At 44.1% G+C, this 16,468-nt stretch overlaps 1 protein-coding gene across 1 annotated transcript in view; it reads left to right on the top strand.

The window, feature by feature from the left end:
• The first annotated feature begins 10,830 nt into the window (after positions 1-10,830).
• The window catches only part of TBC1D12 (TBC1 domain family member 12), a 34,709-nt gene continuing 29,071 nt past the window's right edge, over positions 10,831-16,468 (top strand). Inside the window, exon 1 of the mRNA XM_042863023.1 lies at positions 10,831-11,489. Within this exon, the coding sequence (XP_042718957.1) occupies positions 10,831-11,489 (659 nt within the window). The remainder of the gene's footprint in view (positions 11,490-16,468) is intronic.

Consider the following 16,468-nt stretch of genomic DNA (forward strand, 5'->3'; position numbering starts at 1 on the left):
CAGGAGCACAGTCTGGCTCCCTTTCTGCTCTTGCCCTGAGTTTCCTTCCCACAGATGCCCAGGTGCCCAGGAGAGCCACCAGGTCAGCACACACAGGGATTTCTAATGGATGGGTCAGAACATTTCTACATAAACACAAGAATATATGGAGTTAAATGCTCAGATGTTTTTGGAGTTTGCTCAGTGCAGAGATCACAGATGCTGTTTGGGGCATGGCGTGGGCTTCTAGCTGATACTGAGGCATTTGGTTGAGACTCTAGTGAGCTGTCCTTTTCAATCTAGATGTTCTGTGTAAATCCCTCTCATTGGAAATGCCTGGAGATATCACTGTAGAGTAATAATTTAAATGTAGGTGCAGTATTTTTAGCTTCCAGGTCTGACACAAAACTTGCATGTTTTTGCAAAGTGTACATCCTTCTGTCCAGAGGTTCACTTCTGTTTGAATGTCTCCATTGTTTCCTTAAGCAATAGTTAGCACTGCTGTAATGGCTCTGCTTCCTTCACTGTTCCCTTATTTGAACAATTCTGTTAATGCTGTCATTTTATGAAATTCTACATTTTTACATATAATTAATGTGGTTAGCACATGACTACAGTAAATAATAGATTCTGTTAATAACAAGAGTACAAAAGATGTTTAAGTGATTAAAATAATCAGTAGTTTTAAAAACCTTAAGACTATGAAAATCAAGTTGTGAGGAGGCTGAAGCAGTGTAGGAGATCCAATCAACTGTCACTTCAATTGCAGCTTCAATACGAACAAACATGAAAGAAGTCATTCAAAGGGTTTACTTTTCAACTGAACATCCCATAACTGTGCATTTTACCACAGCCATCTTGCTTGAATTACTTCTATTTAATCTTTTCTGTTAGCAATAAATATGCAAAAAGAATTATATTATTTCTTAAATTTAAAGCTGGCTTTATAAATGCAATGACAGTCAAGACATTTTCCTTCAAAAATGATCATAAATCCTTATTGTGATTGAACAAATGAGTTCAGCATTGTGCCAAGAAACAAGTGAATTCTTATTACTAAGTAGAAAAATCATGTTCATGTTCCAAAACAGATGAGGCTAAACGAATTTATTTCAGTCTGCTGAGTAAAGGCTCGGCTTAAAGGCAAAATCTGTCTTTGGTGGTAGCTTTGTTCTGATCAGCTTCAGTAATTCAGCCCATTCTTCAGTGAATTTCTGAAATGATATTGCATTGATAATGATATCACATAGTTTTCTTTTCTCAAGACATTTTTCCTTCCATCACTCTTCAGAACTGGCATAAGTGAGTCACTCCTTTTTCCCATCTGCTGTTCTTGGTAGCCCAGCTTTAATCAGCTCCCCAGCCCATCCCTCCCCAGCACAGCTGCAGTTATCTGCTCTCACCAACAAGCTCAGATCAGGAGCTGGTTGTCTTGCATTGCCCCTGGCCTGCTGGCTCTAGCTTTCTTGGGAGGGTTGGCAGTGACTGAGTGCTGCTATTTTCCTACTCAGCACCTTCAAAGGCACTTTTAGACGGTGCAAACATTCCATATTAAATAAAGAAGATAACTCAGGCAGAAATGAAAGGCCCAGTATGACATTTTGGTACAGTCTAAAAACCCAGAAGCTTTGATGCCCCAGCAGCTCTGGTGCAGGACTCCTAACTTTCTGATGTCTGGCAGGCAGGGAGCACTGCTGTAAGGCAGCTGCGAGTATGCCTGGAATAGCATTCAGCTGAGTTGGCTTCTGACACAGCCCATCATTTAGGAGGCAGAAAGATGATTTTAGTGCAATTTTTGCCCTCTCACATCTGAGCTCTATTTTTAAGTTCCACTGCACAAAAGCCAGAACTTGAACAAAACAACACATCCAGCTACTCGAGTACTTTGTGACAACAGCTGCCCTTTTACAGAGAGCCAGAGCAAAGCGAAGAGCTTTTTGATTTTGCTTTATAAACAGAAATGCAAAATACACTATACTACTATAGCAATCGCTACCTTCATTATTCTAACCAGTGTTTAGTCTAGATTACAGTAATCAAGATAACAACTGAAAAACTCTATAATAAAGTGTTGCTTGTTTCAAAGTGTTATGTCCGTATTCTCTAGGACACAAACATTTCATTGACTGCCATTGCATTTATAAAGCCAGCTTTAAGTTTAAGAGATGCAATCTATCATATGATTCCAATAGAGGGCACACGCAGCACTTCGCAGGATGAAAAATTTCTGATAACCGCTTTTACTAACTGATGTGGCAGAATTATTGCCAAATCATATTCAGATTCCTATAGAAATTAATAATTTATGTTCCACTTCAGACAAAAGGGTTGGTTAGGAATGTGTCTCCTTGGTTTGTTTTACAAGATGCAAATTTCAATTTTTCAGAAAATCAGTGTTTTTCTTACTTTGTTTTGTCCAGGTCCCCATGATGTGTAAATAGTTTTTGGACGGAAGATGCATGTCATTTTCAGAGGCTAGACTGAAAATGGATTTCTGTCTATATAGGATAGTGCTCAGCATTAAGAAGTGCAGTTTAATCTGTACTTAAAGTTATTTGACTTTTAAGAATTTCAGACAGACACAGCATTGATTTTTGCTTTGTTTTACACTTGCTCATTTTAGAGATCTAGTGACACAGTGCTTGCCAGCAGCCTGGAAGGCTTTCTAGCTCCCAGTAGATGTGACACACTGAATTTTAGTTTTTCACAAGGACCATTTCAAGCTCTAGCTCTTAAATTTTGCTTGCAAAAGGATCTGTTTGGACAACATGGTCAGGTAACACAGAGATGAGGTGCAATTTTTTCTGTCCTGAAGGGATGACCAAGCTATTGCCAGCAGTAAAGCTTGGTGCTGGGATGAACTGGGTTCATGTAGTAACAACAATTAGGTATGCAGTATGTAAGCAGGACAGAAGCAATGCCAGAAAATAGATAAAAGCTATTTTGAAGGTTTCACAGCCCTGCATTCATTCTTTTTTCCTTGAAGATCCCACATCCCTCCAACTTAGCCAACTTGTATTTGGAAAGACCTTGAGATTCTTCCTGAATACTCATTTGACAGCACAAACTTTCTATTATCTAAGCTGGGTTATTTTCCCACACTGTCAGGCAGTGCTAAGCCGAACTTCCTGTAAGCTCGTGGCTGGACTGTTTGCAGCTTTTAAAGTGACTGGGCATTGTGCTTGAGGGCACTTACATGTGAATGCTTACAGATGTGGGCACAACAAATTGGGCCTCACAACCTGCTCTGGCTGTCTCAGAAATTGATTCGTATTCAAGTTTCTGTCCTTTGTCTTCAGGACTTCTCTAGACTTCAAGCTTGTAAAGATCAGATGAAGAGTTCGCAGTAAAGGTGATGTTTAATAACTTTGGGAACTCTCTACACTCAGATGAAGTTCATCCTGCAGACGTCACTTGATGCACTGCTAGCCCCAGCAGTTCTAGCCACTGCTCTGCTGCTCCTCTCTAGCAAAAGTGGCACACATTTGTGTTCAGATACAAAACAACCAAAAATCCTTATCTGTAGTATGTGCTTCTTTCCTTTTGGCAGAACATGACAAACATCTGTTGCACTGACTACATCTTGATGGTGTAACATGAGTTCTAGTTCTACTGGGGACCATGTCCCTTTCAGCCCTCCTTTGACTTTCCTTCTGTGCACACCCTTGTATGGAGAAGGTGGGGAGAATGATGTATGATTAGCTCTTGACATCAAGTGAGGATAAAATGAGTTATACCCTTAGAAATGAGAAGTAAGAAGTTCTCAGTTCTACAGTTTGGATGTAGCTGTTACCTACTGGCTGTACTTAGAGCTGTTACTTAATGCACTGCTGGATTGTGATACTGTAGTGAGAAACAGCATAAAAACCTACGTTGATTAACTCAGCAACACAAGCTTTCAGTGTGATCTGGAAAATAGCTTCAGATATGCATAGGATGCAACACTGGATAACTAGTAGGTGACATTTCTGCATAGAAAATATACGTCTCTCCTTTTTTTCCCCCTCATTTCTCATTACTATCAATCCATGGCTCCAAATGTTGTGTGTTGGTTATTATAGATAGACAAACATTTCTTAGTGAATATACTCAACAATTAGCATTAAGAAATAATACACGTTAAGAGTTTCTGTTCTTTTGCTTTGCCTGTGATTAACCCCAATTGTACCAGCTGTGTCTGGCTGCATTTCCTAAGGGCCTGTCTGCCATCTTTGCACCGCTTAAACACAGAGCAGAAAACTGAACCTTGCCCCTTCCAGCCACTCCCTGTTACTCTGTTTGCCCAAGGTAAGGGAAGGCTGTTCTTTTAAGGATAAACTTCTGTTTGATACTATTCAGAACCTGGTTAAGCATTCACAAACAGCACTTTGTAGATTTGTTTCTAGCTGTTTATTCATGTCTGCATCATCTGGCTTCATGCACTGCAAAACCAACAGAACTGCTATGGCTGTAAAGCAGCATGGCAAGAAAATTAAGGTATTTTCTAGCTATATCAGTTCTTTAGTCTGATTCATTGCATTGCTGCAAAAATAGCTGAGATGGTGTAACAGCAGGCAGGATTAAGAAGGTGAATGCATGATCGGGAGTTGGGGCAAATGAAATTGGTGTACACACCAACACTGCCACTGAAGAGTTGTTCACACTTTCTGCTGTCCACCCTTATACACCCTGTGACAATGTTTTCTACTTTCTGTGAAATGTTTGAAGGCTTCCATACTGGTTGAATCCCAAGAAAAGATAATAACATTAAATTAAACAATGTAATCTGCATGTAGTTCTAAGCTCAGTTCAGTTCTCACTGAGTTCACTGTTTCAAGCTCCATACCTTCTTAGTGGACTTCTGTTGCCACTAAATTTAGTGGATAGAATTTTGGGATGCTCAGGGCCTGATGCTCGGTCTCACCAAACATTTACAGCTATTCTTTGTATGTATACGTAACAATTGAACAACTGTAGGTTCAGAGCAGCATCAAATCAGATCAGCTAGATTATTCCTGAAGGGTTAATGTAAGCATTGCTTGTGAGAAAAGGCCTGCATTTGAAGAACGCAAAGACAGAATCCTCATAGCCCCCGAAGTGTATTACAATACGAATTTCGAGGAAACCCAAACAAACAAGAAAAAAACCCAAGTCGACTTGGCAAAAAACAAAATCTGTTTTTTTTTTTTTTTTTTTTCTGCTTGTATTTTATCATCCATTTAAGTAATTTTATTAGTATTAGTGATTCAGCAAGTAAAAAGAGTATAAGGCTGTGACAGGAATTTGTGATAATGCTGTAATTACCATGTGGGCGGACTAACAGCTTTTTATCAACTACATGCTAGCTTTAGAAAAGTAAATAAAAAACGTATACAACCCTCACTGCCTCTGACATTAAAAGCTGGCAGGAAAAGTACTAAGCAGAGTCCTTGCATCTAAACGAGCTGTCATAAAATTATTTTCTGTTGTAGCCTGAGGACCAAGATAACATTTGAAACATGGATATTGGGATGTCAGCAGTCTCTTGATGATGGTACTCAGTGGGTAACAGATTAAGTTTCTATGTAGGGATGTCATTTACACAGGGCAGTTTTGCAGGGGACAACATGGAGTTTACATGCGTGGAGAGTTTTCCAGTGCCTGACAGTGGCTGGAAAGTCTTCAAGCCTGTAACAGAGCAATGGAAAATACAGTTTAACCCATTCCAGTGCTCAGAGAGGTCTTGACACTCTTTAAATCACAGAAAAGCATAAGCAAGGCACCACAGGCTGAATTGTCCAAGTATATAATGCTTTTGAGTATAATTTAATTCTGGGACTGCAGCACAACTGAAGGAGAAGCCTTCTCTAAGGAGAAGGCTGCAGTGTGTGGGAGCCTGCCAAATAGCATATCTCTGAATGTCTTAATTAATTGCTAGCTAGAGTCTGTGATGAGATCTTGTCCAGAAGGCATTGTATTAAAAGTGCAAACTGTTATTAGAGTGAAGAGTAAGACTGTTCCTGCCAAGACAACATTTCCAAAGGAATAGAGCCTCTGGAGTGAACTGCCAAACAGCACAACTGTACTGCAAACAGAAAACCATCTGAAGTTTGGGGAGCCCAGGGGTATGGTTCTTATATATTGATCTGAGGAAGCCATTCCATCTCTTACTTACAGAGGTAATGAAACAGCACAGGGAAACCAATAGATGTGTATCGGTTATGTGTGTAACTTCATTGGTTAACCAAAATCTGATGCCTAGCTATATTGTTCTTTTGAACATAATAATGCAGTGATGGACATTGGCTTAGTTTTGTACAGTTTGTTTCTCAATAAATATCCCAGTATTTTCTCAGTGTCGCCAGTAGCATTGTGTCTTTTTTCTGCAAGGACCATACACCAAAGCATACAGAATTCATAAATGAATTTTTAGCACCACTCATAGTATACCTTGTTAAACACTTTTGCAGGATTGGATCATTTGCCTATGTTCTCAGCCTCTTGAAAACAGTTGCTTGGCTTATATTGTTGCAGTTTAAACTTGGGAGTAAAAAATTGTCTGTATAACTGTTATTCATAATAGAATGAAGCAGTTGGAATGAACCGATCAAAATGGAAACCAGAATAAAAACTACTGACCTAGAATTGTGTTAATTACATCAGAAATATGTGACATTTCCTAAGTGTTCAGACCTTTGAAAGGGTAGAGTGATACACAGGGGCTGTTCCTAATGTGGGACTGTAGTAAAAGGTCAGCTGTCAAAAACAGACAAGGATGCAGACATGTCTAGTTGTGTGCTGCCTGTGTATTTACCAGTCCTGAAGGCATAAGGACTGGGTCACTGCAGCACACCATAAATCTTTGGAACAAGGGGCAGGGCTTTAGTTTGTGCAATCCTTTGAGTAAGGAGTATTGAGAAGTCTGGCTTGTTTCTTATGTGATACTTCAATTGCAAACTCTTTGGATCAAAGTCTACCTGCATTATTTATTTGTACAGTCTCACCCAGTGGAGACTTGCTTATATGGATCTTCTATGCGTGCTTTGCGATATAAAATAATTAAATCAGTGATGATTGCTTCTTTTCTCTTTCAGTGACTAAAAATGAAAACAAATGAGCCAAGTTCATTTGTTGCTTAGCTCTTATCTCATATGCATTCTCCTGATACTTCACCACAAATGGTATTGCACTGAGAGCTAAGATAGAAGAAATGCTCTTTTCTTTTTGTGATCCAAAACACCTGGAGTAACTTTTCCATGGTTGAGATATTTTATAAATTGAGCTCCCGCAGAAGAGTTCTTAGCACAGGAAAAGCAATTCAGATTCACAATCATGTGGCATTATTTCTTTACAGACTTATATTTGGTAAAGTTTCCTCCTTCATAGTGGTCACCTTAGAGAGCCAGAAGCACAGACAATGTTATTACAAGCAAATTGCCCTAATCAGTTTGAGAACAATATTCAGCTAAGCAGCTATTTCCTTTTCACTAACAAATTATGCTATTTCTTGTGGATACTGAGGGTTATAACTATAGAATAAACAATGTAATTTTTAATAGTATCAAGCAACAGCACAATTACATTATGGTGTGGTTACAGTAGTATCTCATGTCACGATTTCTTCAACATCAGTAAATACAGGAGGTTCACACTGACCCATCATCTTCAACCTACAGCCATAGAACAATCTCTTTCAGTTGTGAAGATTCACTTCTTTGGGGGTCTTGCCCTCAAATGCATCTACGAAATTATCTAGATTTTTTATTTTCTGAGCCAGATGTTTTCACAGATCTGTAATAATTGTAACATAGGACTGCACTGTCACAAGGCTCAAAATATGTTCCTTCACTTCTAGTCTTTAATTGTAGCATTTTCTGCAATCCTGCTTTTAAAATTTCAGGCTTTGTAACCACCTGTCTCCTGTTTAGTACCCAGTTCTTGTGTGTTGCTGATGGACCCTCTACATACTCTGGATTGCCTGCTCACCCTGCTCTGCCAGGTCACAATGAGCTGGTTGCCCACAGATGCATGTGAGCTTCTGTGAATTACTGCCTTGACTTTCAGATATTTGACTGAAAGTTGTTTCATTAATAGTTGTGTGGGAACCATACAGTACACATCCTTGCTTATACCTTCTTTAATTCCTTAGTTGTAAAAAATAGAGAGGCAACACAACCCCACAATTTAATAGTAACTGTATTTTATACTTTATATAACATTTTCCATCTTTAAGAAAGATAATGGGAATCATAATACATATTTTGCAAGCACAAAACTGAGGCACTAAAGATGAAGTGAGTTGTGTGTATTCACATAAAATCAGTGGAAGCTAAGAATATGGCTTTTGTCTTCTGACTGCTAGGCTGTTGAAAAGTACACAAAAATCTGTCTGTCTAGCAAGTCCTTAGGTGGGACTCAGTGCAAATCAGTGAACTGAGTGTGTGAAACAACCTGCTGTCCTTTGGAATCTCTAACATAATTACCAATAATCCCTGTTGCACTGACTGAAATAAGTTCACTCTAAGCCAATCCTGTGTGACAATCTCAGTGCCAGTCTTCATTTTGCTTAGCATCTTGTACTGTTTTGCCAGTTCTGCATTAAAACCTTGGTTTTCATAGGCTAATATAGGATAATAGCAATCTGTTCAGGAGTGACACTGCTATGTAGCATCCCAGTTAAACAGTGAACACCATTAAAAATATGCACAACACATTCTGGATCTCCAAGTGCTCATTTAAACCCTAGATTTACTCTAATCAAGGCAGCTTATTTGTCCTGGTACAGAACAAGTTCTTGGATAATTCATAGTTTATGGATTCACATTGCATCCAAATTTTTCTTACTTGTATGGCATACAGTGCTGCTGTGTCTTCAGTACAATTCACTTTATATCACATTGCCCAGAGTCATGATGAACATACAGATGTAAATGAAATTACAATAAGTTGGTCCCTTGTTACTGTGTATGTAGTCTCCAGTTTAAGATGGGTAGAACACTACTCAGACCCTTTTATTTATTTATTAACTTCTGAAGACACAGTAACTATCCTGTTCGTGGCTGGTGACTAAAGCACTCCTTGGGATATTGTGCTTGCTGGATCAGCTTTAAATACTGCTGGTTCAATGTGTTGCAGGGTAGAACAGAAAACCTACCATCTTAGGTATGGCAAAAAGTTTTAGTTAACTAAAAAGCTTTATTAGTTAATCTTTGCTAATTTGTTTTGACTGAAGCAGTCTACAAAGTATTCCTACAAGCAATTCAGCTGGTATATCCAAAAGGTGGGTAATCCTAGCAACCCTTACTTCCAAGCAGCTGAGGCCAATGGTCGTTCATCTGGCACAGCTGCAGCTGGATGAAGCTGCATGCCCTCTATCAAGATAGGCAAGGCAAAACAAAAAAATCCAAACTGGGTTCATTTCTTCTCCAGCCTCTGAGATTGCAAATACCTGCTACCTACTCAAGTTAGAAGGCTTACTTGTGCTTTGTAAAACACCCATGATGCACGCCTGACCTCAGAAGTACAGTTGCAGGGCAACAAGAAAGGGGAAAAAAACAACAGATTTTTCTTTCTTTGCTAAAGCCAAGACCAAAAGACTTTATATTGCAACACTGCAGGTCAAAACGCTGTGAATCGCATCAAGTTTTTATCGTGCTGAAGATTCGCAGTTAAAATTCTTCTTCCTAAAATGCCCACAGGTAAGGGAAAAGCATTTAGAGGGGATGACTGCTGCTGCTCCATCTCCATGTCATGGTGAGGCCGCTGTCTGGGCATGTCCCCCTGCTGCCTTTAAAAGCCAGGACCCCTGCCTCACTGCAGGGCACATGAAGGTGGTACAGAACGGAGGACACCTTTGGCTATGGATTTCCTGCAGACATCTACCTTCCTTATTACCAACTGTGAGTATTTACTGCAGGAATTCAAAAGCAATTTATGAGGCTTAGGTGTTACCTTGTGCTTGCACAGGGTGAGTAGCAGCTCTTGTTATTGCTGTGGCTGTGGGGGCTTAAAGCCCACATACTTTCCTTTTTATGTGCTTTTGGCCCTCCTCTTCCATGAGAAAGGGGATACTGTAATAATTCATCTTTCCTCTGAGAGAAACAGTGGGAAGCACAGGCGTGCTGCTGCCTTCATGCTGCCTTCATGCGTCCTCCATCCTCCTCCCAACCCGGAGAGCTAGGAAATCCAATCGCGGCTCTGGAGAGGATTCACCCTGCGGCCTCACCGTGCCCATCCTTTTCTCTCCCCACTTCCTCCTCTCCAAAAGCTCAAGGTCATTCCAACCATCTCTTCAGGGAGGAAAAAAACAAAACAAAACAAAAAAAAAACTCCACTGCAAAGCCGGGGCAGTCCCGGTGCACCCCGCTGTCTGAGGTAAGCGCTGCTGGCCGGTGCTACCCTCAACCGAGAGCTGCCGCCGGTGCCCTCGCCGCCCTGTCAGACCTCTCGGTATCCGCGCACCGCTCCGCTCCGCTCACGGCTCCAGGCGCAGAGCGGGAAGGGCCGGGAGGGGAGGGGCCGCCGGCTGCCTCCGTGGCAGAGCTGCGCGGCACGGCAGGGAAATACGGTGGTCACTGCCAGCGAGAAGGAGCCTTTCGCGGCAATACGGTAACGTGAGGGCGGAGCGGGTCCCGTCTCGGGTCCCGGATGCGGCCGCGCCGGGAGAGGGCGCTCTCCTTCTCTATGGTGTCTCTCCGAGGGGCGGGCCCCGCGCCTGCGTGAGGCGGGCTCGCTGCCCCCCCGCCGAGGCCGCGGTCCCGGGCGCAGAGAGGCGGCTGTCAGCGATCGCGGCGCCGCCGGTGCTGAGGAGCGCGCCTCGCCCCGCCCCCCTCGGCCTCCGCCGCGCCGCGGGGGGGCTGCGCCGCCGGCACCTGCGGGGCTCCGCGGCGGCAAATGGTGGGGCCGGACGATGGCGGAGCTCCGGGCGGCGCGGCCGTGCTTCCCGCGGGCCGGCAGGAGGCGGCGGCGGAGGAGGAGGCGGAGGAGGAGGACGGGGAGCGGGATGGGAGCCGGGGCCTGAGCCGCGGGAGCGGCGTGCCGGCGGCGGGGCGGGAGCGGTTGCTGCAGCGGTACCTGGCGGCGCTGGGCCCGGCGGCGGGCGGGCGGCGCTGCCCCGAGAAGGCCGCCAACGGGGCCGCCTGCGCCGTGGGGCCCCGCGGGAGGATGACCAACGGGGACGCCGGCTTCCTGCTGCCGGGCGGGCCGCCGCCTCGGGAGGAGGGCGAGGAAGAGGAAGCGAAGCTGCACAACGGGGGCTTCCTCCTCTGCCCGCCTGGCCCGGGGGGCGGCACCGCCGCGGGCGCTGCGTTGGAGGAGCCGCTGCGGAGCTGCTGCCTGCGGGGCGAGGCGGGAGGCAGCCCCCCCAGCGGCCCCGCCGCCCCCGCCTTCACGGACGTGAGCCTGAACTCTCGCAACACGTACGAAGTAAGCCGCCGCCGCAGTGCCCCGGAGCACCTGCCTCCCGCCCCGGAGCCGCCTCAGGAACCGGCCGAGAGGGCACGGCGGGCGGGCATCGCCGGTGCCGGGAGCAGCTTGGCCGAGTTCTTCACCAGGTACGGACGGGAGGGCCGCCCTGGGCCGCCTCCGGTCCTTGGGCCGCGGCTCTGCCCCGCGGGGGCCGTGTGCGGGGCTCGGAGGTAAAAGTGCTGTCACCGCTACGGAGCCGGTGCGCTTACGTGTGAGCCCGCTGCGTGAACCAGAGCGCTGTGCTGTCTGGAGGAACCCAGGGATGCTGGTGATTAAACTGATGGTAAATAAGGCGAAATTCTCCCTGTAGAAGCTCTTGGTCGTGCCGTGCAGGAGGTGCGTCCTGGCTGTAATAATTTACAGCACGCTCTGTTGGACTTGTCCTTAAAGATGGGAGTTAACATTTGCTGGTTTCTGTTCTTTTGCTCTTCAAACCCCGGGACTTCATTTGTTGTGTTATAGTTGCTCTGGTAGCACAGAGGGTTGTTAGGAGGCAGAATAAGATTAAATTTACTAACTGAAAAGGGTTGATGTGGAAAGGCAGTGATTAGGAAGGCATGATCCCAAACAGAAATGGGCCTCTTTTGCCTGCCATTGCAAAAGGGAGGAGGTGAGCTCAGGACTGAGCGTAGTGGTGTGAGCACAGCTGTTATGCCTCTGCTTTGTGCCAAGCACGGACTGTGAGTTGGTCCCCTGTTCCCACTGTTTCCTATGGGTGTTTTTGCCCCCGTCCCCTTTTTTCCCTACTTTCTGTGCACTGCAGTACATTGCCTTCCCTTTGCTTCCTTGTTGCTTTTTGCTCCAGAGCTTTTGGAGAACTTTGGCTCCTAGAAAAGCCAGGACTTGGCGTGCCGTGGAAGTCGTTGTCAGCAGACAGGGACACTTTCAGTTTTCAGTATAATGTCTGGAAAAACTTAATTGCATCTGTTGTGGCAGAAGCCAGGGTAGTGACATTGTGGTGAAGGATGAGTTTGCAGGATACTGTTTCATAGTTTCTTGCTGGCCCCGCTGGCTGTGCCGGGTGAGCAGTGCTGGCCTCAGGGACTGCCAAGCTCTGTGTATGTGTTGGTGAAGGTGTTGTACAGCACTGGGCAGCCACAATGAGATTCATTAATGAAGTCCGGTTCTAGTTTTTTTTTTTCTTACTAGTTTTTTTTTTTTTTTTTTAAAGCCCAAGCTTCTCATACTTGATGCTCTTGTGTGCAAAATAACATGAGTTTGTGTTCTTGATTGCTTAGAAAAGTAGTAATAAAGGAGGCAGTCAATTCTTCTGACCTACTTCTGATGTTTTAAAAGCCTGGACTTCTCACTTTCTTAAAGTGCTTGGGTTTGTTCAAAACCAATGGTTGCCATTGTGAGTGGGTTTTTCTCCAGTTCTTCACAAAGAGAACTTTGCCTTGACTCTCAGCAATAGGGACTGCATTTATTGGAAATCACTCTATGATTGAATGCCCACCTCTTGTAGACCTTCCCCCACAGGTGATTGCTGAATGTTTAAATCATCAGGGAGTGGTAAATGGTGTTGTTCTCCTGAACTTTAGATTGTGCTGTGTGGAAGCATCCTGTGAAGAGTCTTTGTTAAGAGGGCAGCTCGCTAATGCTTTGTCAGGACACAAACATTTTTCTCAGCATTGGAGGAAATGTGTGGGCTGTGCTAAATGCAGGTGTGTCTTGTATAGGATGCTTCATGCTTGTAATGCTCTTTGTCTAGTTTACAAGCTGTCTGAAATTCAATAGCTCTTATGTTTTCCCAATAACTGTAATTATATGGCCCTTTCTTTTAAAAGGTGGACCTTTCTTGTTGCTATTTGGTTAAGAACTGTGTGAAAGTGAGGAGCAAGTCTGTATGAAATCTCTGTGTTGTAACTGCCTGACCAGATGAATTCCCTCGCCATGGCAGATCTGGGTTAGGAGGCCGCTCTCTCCAGCTGCTTATTTCAGTCTCCTTAGCTATCAGCCTGGCCTGCTCTGTAGCTTGCTGAAATGATCCACGTTCTGTCTTTGTGTCACTGAACTGGAGGAGAAGCTGCTGAGGGGAGGCAGGGGGAAGAGAGCAGCTGTGCAAAATGCTCCTTGTGTGGTTCTGCTGCAGGGAGAGTGCCTGTGCCCTCCAGGTGGAGGGAAACTTTCCCATTATCTCGGAAAAATTGTTACTGACAGGGCTTGCAGATATTTTTCAGTGAGCGTGGAGTGTAGTATTTCACCCTGGGTTCTTATCTTGTATGCATGCCAAATTGCTAATCCTATCAACTCAATGCTAACAGCTTTTTAATGGAAAATAACAGTTTTTGCTGCCTTTTTATTCTACTTCTCTGTTTCCCTCAGTGTATGAAGTGGGATGCCTCTCATGTGGGGTGTATGGAGCAGAGAGCAAAGCCCCTCATCTCCGCTGTGCTGCTGCCACGGTTGGGTGCCTTCTGGAGAGTCAGCTCTTGCTCTGTTGTACTCCTGCATAGGGTTCGTAGCACAGCTGTGTGTAGGCACTGTTCAGAGCTCTGTGGTCTTGCATAGCAGCTTACAAGTGCAGTGTTCTCTTCTTAGGTTATTCAGCTGATTTGTAGATGGTCCCAGTGGCTTACTGTTGACCACAGAATAATTCAGTGAGCAAGGGCATTAAATGGACAGTAGAATTAAGGCAGGGGTGATTACCATGGCTGCAGATCCTGCACCTCTTTTAAAGGTGATTTTACTTCATTTTTCACACGTATCTTGTCAGGCATTTTCTCAACTCTTGCAGCTATTGTTCCTTCCTGAACTGCACTGATAAGTGTAGGTACCTGGTAGCTGACAGTTCCTGATTGCTTTCTGAGCCCTGGGTTCAAAGCTTAATGTTGACAACAGCAGTGGTACGTCCTTTGTTGTTGTAAAGCACCATTTTCCCAAATGCTTGTTTTCCAGAATTAATCTAACAAGCTTTTCTTTTTCTGATAAGATCACAAAGAACTCAAATTGTAATTACCACTGCTGGTAGGTCTTCAGAATTTGCTGTGAGCAACAGTGCAGTAGGGTTGCAAAAGCATGTATGGTGTTGGCATACATGTGCTTATAGAAACTGCCTTAGCCTCATCCTTCCTCACTCAGAACTGCTGCGCTTACTGCCCAGCAGTCTTGAGAAATCTTCACTCTTGAAGGTGGTAAAAAGCTGAATGGAGTTGATGTTTGTAGGAACAAAGAACTGAGAAACTGCTCAAGCCCACGTTTTGTAAATGCAGTTCTGTGATTCATTCAGTAGGTAGTTCTTCACAAGCTGCTAATCTTCTTGCTTGGGAAAATGACCTTGACAGAGACTGTAGAGTCTGCAAAACAGTTCTCTGAGCAGTGCTGCTCGAGTACTGCAGACTGTAGGTTACTTTCCATTTGTTATGGAGTAGCACTTGAAGCTCTTTGAGCTGTCTTACACACCTCATGTACAGTTGCATCTTGTGAATATAGAATTGATAGTTCTATGTGTATGCAGAGCTTTTCTGGTTCATAAATGGCTAAGAATTTCCAGGGAAGGAACTGCCCATCTGTTTTGGGGATTTGGGTCCAAAAAGAATGGAGTGTGAACTGTCCTTGCTGCCACAGATCTTCCGACCCTTCTGTACGTGCCAAGGTCAGAAAGCTGATCGATGGGATTTTGCAGGATTTAATCTATATTCATGTATTTCCTTTACCTTCTTGTTGATGTCCTGAAAGACTTGTGTTTTCTTTTTTTGTCCAGACCTGGGGGATAGAGGTGAGAGAGAAAGGGAATGGGGATTGCAGAGCTTCTAATAGGTCAAGGAAATAGGGTGACATTGGTTTCGGAAAGAGGAATGACAAAGAAGGGTTCAGGGACTGAAACAAAGCTTGCCCTCAGAAATTGTGCGGGCATTTCTCACCTTTCTGTTTCTGTCAGACCAAGTTTTTTGTTTGTTGTAGTTGTTACTGTTTTGTTACTGAAGTGATCAGCAGATGCTTACAACTGTTGAGAATTACAGCTGCCTGGAGTAAGTGGAAAAGAGCACCTGAACCCAAAACTTCAAAGAATCGCTTCAGCCACTGTTCTTTTTCCCTGAGTTAGAGACACATTCAGTTTCTTAGAAATAAGAAAAAGCATTCATATGATCAAAATGTAAACTTTTCCATAGGTTCTTCCCACACGGTTCACTAAGAACAATTTATTTGTGAAGTTGCATTGACATGGTGGCCAGTTTCTGGCTTTCAGTCATATGAATGACAGATATTGGCAACTTAAGGAAGTGCAGTCTCCAAAGTAAGACAAACAGTAGTAAATGCTTCAGCTTCGAACTCTGCTAATAACTGCACACATAGAAAACTTTACCAGAATTGTATGATTTTCTTACTGCATGTATAAAGGCTCTCCACAAGTGTTCTGCTGTAGCAAAGTTATTGAAGTGGCAGCAGCTTTGTTCTTAGGAGTGAACTCATTCTGAGCAGCTTAAGAAAACTAGCAAGCTCTCAAGGTCTGGTAGCTGAAAATAGCTGTTAGACAAAGTTTCACTCCTAACCCTTGTGTTGTATAGTTTTTAAAGGGTGTTTTGTCTCTTGCTATTTGCTCTTCAGCTGGGAAGAGTTTTTTCTTTTTTGGGTGATAGGCAGTGCTTTAAGCTTTCTTCGGGTCTTGATGGCTCTGTGCTTCTCAGCCTCTTTATTATTGCTTCCTAAGGAAGTGAGACTGCTTCATACTGCTTCATGCTGCTTCATGCTGCATCCTGATAGCCAGGTTTGTCACAATTCTCTGAGACACAGTGGGCTCTTATATGAAGATACTACGGGTTTTTGAGTGAAGGCTGGGTGGAAGGAGAAAGCCTGCTGCTGGTTGGCACTGTGTTGGCGGCAGCTGTGCAGAGCGCAGTGCTTCTGGCCCCACACTGGGATGGCAGTGTGAATGGTGGGTGCGTGCTCTGTGGGTGGACTTCTGACTTCAGCGAGGGGAAAACTCATACATGAATTTTTCAGGTATGAGTATTTTTTCATACTGAGAATAACACCTGTAGCCTGTGGGAGGAAGCTCTTGGCAGTTTTTTCAGATAGGCTTGCTGCTGCTGCCCCCTCTGTCACCAGGGTCTGGTTTGTACTG

Source organism: Lagopus leucura, unplaced genomic scaffold (assembly GCF_019238085.1).
Source record: "Lagopus leucura isolate 7727_CA_CO unplaced genomic scaffold, USGS_WTPT01 Super-Scaffold_739, whole genome shotgun sequence".
NCBI classification, from domain to species: Eukaryota; Metazoa; Chordata; class Aves; order Galliformes; family Phasianidae; genus Lagopus; species Lagopus leucura.